General features: G+C 46.0%; 2 protein-coding genes and 1 non-coding gene across 4 annotated transcripts; 1 reads left to right on the forward strand and 2 right to left on the reverse strand.

Annotated features, from left to right (window-relative positions):
• The first annotated feature begins 161 nt into the window (after positions 1-161).
• Dnase1l1 (deoxyribonuclease 1 like 1) lies at positions 162-1,708 on the forward strand. The gene is made up of 4 exons (XM_026777809.1): positions 162-366; positions 515-627; positions 708-956; positions 1,077-1,708. The coding sequence occupies exons 1-4, from the start codon at positions 228-230 to the stop codon at positions 1,224-1,226; spliced, it is 651 nt and encodes a 216-aa protein (XP_026633610.1). The 5' UTR covers positions 162-227; the 3' UTR covers positions 1,227-1,708.
• A 527-nt stretch (positions 1,709-2,235) lies between these two features.
• On the reverse strand, positions 2,236-4,440 carry Rpl10 (ribosomal protein L10). 2 transcript variants are annotated; one of them, XM_005370701.3, is made up of 7 exons: positions 4,408-4,440; positions 4,257-4,302; positions 3,527-3,585; positions 3,335-3,442; positions 3,054-3,192; positions 2,548-2,710; positions 2,236-2,459 (listed from the first exon to the last, which is right to left on the reverse strand). In XM_005370701.3, the coding sequence occupies exons 2-7, from the start codon at positions 4,277-4,279 to the stop codon at positions 2,307-2,309; spliced, it is 645 nt and encodes a 214-aa protein (XP_005370758.2). In that variant the 5' UTR covers positions 4,280-4,302; positions 4,408-4,440; the 3' UTR covers positions 2,236-2,306. The 2 variants fall into 2 exon arrangements, with proteins under 2 accessions (XP_005370758.2, XP_013210460.1); XM_013355006.1 differs by having other exon boundaries at positions 4,392-4,431.
• Positions 2,757-2,891, reverse strand: LOC113455682. Its single transcript, XR_003376672.1, has one exon. It is a non-coding gene; the product is annotated as a small nucleolar RNA SNORA70 (small nucleolar RNA).
• Positions 4,441-4,808: the final 368 nt, after the last annotated feature.

Raw genomic sequence — 4,808 nt, forward strand, 5'->3', positions numbered from 1 at the left:
TGAGTTTGAGACCAGCCTGGTCTACAAGAGCTAGTTCCAGGACAGGCTCCAAAGCCACAGAGAAACCCTGTCTTGAAAAAACAAAAAAAAAAAATAAATAAATAAATATTTAAAAAATAAAAACGAAAAACCAGAAGTTCTAGAAAATAAGGTTGTGCCCACATGAAACTGGCAGAACAAGGAACCAAGAGTGTTCCTCTTTGACAAGCTTTGCTGTTTTGCGTAAGATGTGGGGCCACTACTTCCTGCCCCTTGGTTTTCCCAGGTCTGACAAGACACAGGTCCTGAGTTCTTACCAGTACAATGACACAGATGATGTTTTCGCCAGAGAACCATTTGTGGCCCAGTTTACTCTTCCTAGCAAAAGTAAGCGGGAAAGAAAGGTGGACCTGGTACATGGAAACAGGAGTGGGTGTGGCTGGCTCTCCTGTGGGTTTGTTCCTAAGGGGAAACAGAAGTGGATGTGTGAGAAAGGCTGGCAGCTGTGGCAGCCTTAGTTTCCTGGGCTTTGCAGTCCTTCCAAATGTGGTTCTGGTTCCACTCCACACTACTCCCAAGGATGTAGAGAAGGAGCTGAATGCCCTATATGATGTGTTTCTGGATGTCTCCCAACGCTGGCAAAATGAGGTAGGGGTGATAGCTTGCACAGAAGAGGGGATGGTGGGACTTTCCTGTGGCAAAACCCAACTGCTTGTTTTCATCTTTAGGATGTGATCCTGCTTGGAGACTTCAATGCTGACTGTGCATCACTGACTAAAAAGCGTCTCAACAGCCTGCTACTGCGCACTAAAGCAGGCTTCCATTGGGTGATTTCTGATGGGGAGGACACTACAGTGAGAGCCAGCACCAACTGTACCTATGACCGAATTGTGATGCATGGGCAGGGCTGTCAGACACTGCTGAAGGCTGCAGCCCCCTTCAACTTCCCCAGGAGCTTTCAGCTGACTGAGGAAGAGGTAGAAAAGTTGGGTTGGCAGGAGTTACACAATGGCTAAGGGCAGAATTGTGGAGGGAAATTGACAGAAAAGCTCCTCAATCTCAAGCACTGATACCTCAATTTTGCTATCCCTCCCCAGGCTCTCAGAATCAGTGACCATTATCCTGTGGAGGTGGAGCTGAGCCAGGCAGCTCAAGGCATCAAACCCTTCATGTTGGGCTATTCTGCTGCTGCTGTCACTTTTGCCATCTCAGCTGGGCTAGGTGGCTTGACACTTCCTTTCAGATGACCTCTGACTTGACTAGGACACTGACATGGAGTTAAAGCACGGCCTCAAATACAGCTTTTTCTTCTGTTTTTATGTAGGCTTTCTGCTGCTTGCTATTTCAAGAGGAAGAAAGGGCTGGCAGTGTTTTTACCTAGTATATCCAATGCCCTGGGGTTGGTTCCTTTTTGAAATAGGACTTGTCACTATATACAACTCTAACTTAGGTAGTCAGGTGCACAAAGGAGGTTCCAGGACTAAGAATGGGCTAAGAACTCTATGCCTAAAAGATTTATGCAACTGACATCAAGAGCCAGATAGGAAGACTAAGTGTCCTAGAAACCTTATAGAAAATGAGCTCATGAGCTGGGCGGTGGTGGTGCACACCTTTAATCCCAGCACTCAGGAGGCAGGCTGATCTCTGTGAGTTCGAGGCCAGCCTGGTCTACAAAAGCTAGTTCCAGGACAGGCTCCAAAACCAGAGAAACCCTGTCTCGAAAAACCGAAAAAAAAAAAATGAGCTCACACTAAAAAAAAAAGCTCAGATGTGAACTCATATACATAAATCTCTGGTAGATAAAGAACTGTTCGTAGCACTATTTACTCTAGGTTTGTTTCAAAAATTTTTAGACATAACTAATCCTGTTTCTCAAATGGCTAAACTACATGGGCCAGCCTTGTCTCTGGGCCACATATCCATTGTATGGTTCACTTACTTTGTATTCATATACTTACTACATGACTGTCAGGGATATCAAGCAAAATATACAAATAAAGTCACCAGCCGGGCGGTGGTGGCACACGCCTTTAATCCCAGCACTTGGGAAGCAGAGGCAGACGGATCTCTGAGTTCGAGACCAGCCTGGTCTACAGAGCTAGTTCCAGGATAGGCTCCAAAGCCACAGAGAAACCCTGTCTCGAAAAAAAACCAAAAAAATAAAATAAAGTCACAAATCTTAACTCTGTATGTTCAGTCCACTACTTTGCCCTGTTTAACCAAACCCCATGGACTTAAGAATCAGATACAAATACATAAGCAGACTGGATGTGAGATTTATTACTGAACATGATTTGGTAGGGTACAGGAGAGCACCATGAAAGCCCTCAGGAGTGTAGGGCTCGCCACTTGTCCAGGGGACCACGATTAGGAATATATTTGACCCCACAGCCATCAGGAATGAGTCGCTTCTCAGCAACCATGTCTTCAAATTCATCTGCATTAAACTTAGTAAAGCCCCATTTCTTTGAGATGTGGATCTAGGAGACAGAAAACAAAATTATTACTCAGTGACAAGGATCAGTCTCTGAACTGATAAAATAAAAAGCAGAAGTGAATATCACCCACCTTCTGGCGCCCAGGGAATTTGAACTTGGCTCTACGAAGAGCCTCAATCACATGTTCCTTATTCTGCAGCTTAGTGCGGATGGACATGATGACCTGGCCAATGTGAACCCTGGCCACTGTGCCCTGGGGCTTCCCAAAGGCACCACGCATGCCTGTCTGGAGCCTACATTGGAGACAGCATTGAGATCAGACTTGATTAAGTGCCAGAAAATTGTCTCCAAGGTCCCTTAGAGCAACCCATACAGGTAACAGGCTGCGTACACTACCAAGGAGGCTGCTGTTTGCAACCATTGCACACCAGGGCCCCAAGGGGAAAGGGACCTGGTCGGCTTAATTAGTTGCAAAAAAAAAAAAATCCCAATACTCATTTGGAACAAGAGTCACCTACGTTAATCAAGTGCCCCTAGCCAGAACCAAGCCATCTTTCCAGCCCATCTACCTTGACTGCTGAAACAGAGCCAACGTTAAGGCCGGATCATGAGAAAGGGTGCAAACTGCCACCTTACCTGTCAGCCCCAGCACAGGACAACATCTTGTTGATTCGGATGACATGAAAGGGGTGAAGCCTCACTCGAATATGAAAGCCATCCTTGCCACAACTCTTTACCATGTATTTGTTGGCACAAATACGGGCAGCCTCCAGAGCTGAGTGGGGACAAATACAGCACTTAAAACTGGATAGTGTAGAGGCAGGACTGGGGATGGAGGTAGTTAGTAGAATAAACCACGCATAAAATCTCAGATTAATGTCTACACAGGAAAAGCCGATCAACAAAAGGGACCTCACCTTCGGAAGAGAGTTGTTCATATTCATCTGACACCATGTGGCCACAAAGCGGGAATTCATCAACTTTTGCCTTCTTCCGTCCCAGGTCAAAGATGCGGATTTTAGCATCTGAAAACACGTGGTATTAAGTGCCCACGGAGTAAGAAATAAGACAGCACCACTGATCCAACTTCCAAGTTTGTAAGTACTTACCAGGGACACCTCGGCAGAAGCGAGACTTTGGGTACGGCTTGTTCTTACAATACCGGTAACTGCAGGATGAAGTCAAGTGTGATTAGATGTAGCAACTAAATACGGCAAGGCTTAATAGTGAGTAAGGGACAAGACCAACTGTGAATTCAGTCTCCATTACCAGAAACCGACTCTAAGGTAATATTAAACAACCTGCCACATAAGACAGAAACTAAGCACCAGTATCCCCCTAATCAGAATAGGGTGAGAAAGCACAATTTCTTAAGTCTTCTGAGCATGTGACATAAAACCTGCCTCAACCACGTGAAGAGAATATGGCGCCCTCTGCAGGCACGCGGCTAGGTGGCGCCTACAACCTCTTGGCCAGCCCTTGGTGTCCGGTTAAAACCACAATACACAAGGCCGAGAATTAACAAAGATGGATACAGAAGTCAAAAAAAGGACATGGGGATCTGTGTGGTAAGGTTTACTTGAGAGAGACAGAAGATTGGATGCATACGCACATGCTTATAGTTGTACACAAGCGTTTTAAACTAGTCTTTAGTCAACCCTCGCACAAGCTTGAAAAGACAAAGCTCCCATTAAACTATTAAAAGAACCCCTGGGGTCAGTTTTTAGTTCAGGGTCGCTGAGTGGCGGAGGGTCCACCCCAAAGAAATGTCTTTGGGAAGAAATGTAACCATTTCCCCGTATTTACAGTAGAAAAATAATATATAGATTCAGCACTCACCACCGGGCGGGGCGGCGACCCATGATGACAATAGGACTGACGGTAGCTGTAATGAAATGGCCAAAGTAAGAGAGACCCAAAAATAAATCTAAGAGTCCCAAAAACGGACGCTGAAAGAACCGAGAACACACTAACCAGACAACTCACTCACCGCGCCGGAGGAAAAGAGAGGCTCCCACGCCTGCACATGCCTTATATAGGCGGCCTATCTTCCAGCGAGTAACCATAGAGTCCCAGCCATTGGGTGGTGTCGACACTCTATCAGACGCCAGGATCATAGATGCAACGACGCTTTGCGCATGTGTACGAGGCCAGCCCTAAACTTACGCTGAAAGCGTTGGTGACTGGACACCGGAATTGGGAGCTGCGCGTTAGCGAATGGGGTTTTGACACATAGGCAAGAGAAACCAGCTTCCGTTTGGCCATTTTGGGCGGGGAGTTGTTCGCAGACTTTGCTGTAACTAATATTCTAACAATATACTAAGACTTGAAAAAAGGAGTTTTTCTCAGTGAAACTGGGCTGTCATGCAGATGTTCTTTCTCTAGTTTATG

This window comes from Microtus ochrogaster, unplaced genomic scaffold (genome assembly GCF_000317375.1).
Source record: "Microtus ochrogaster isolate Prairie Vole_2 unplaced genomic scaffold, MicOch1.0 UNK85, whole genome shotgun sequence".
NCBI lineage: Eukaryota > Metazoa > Chordata > Mammalia > Rodentia > Cricetidae > Microtus > Microtus ochrogaster.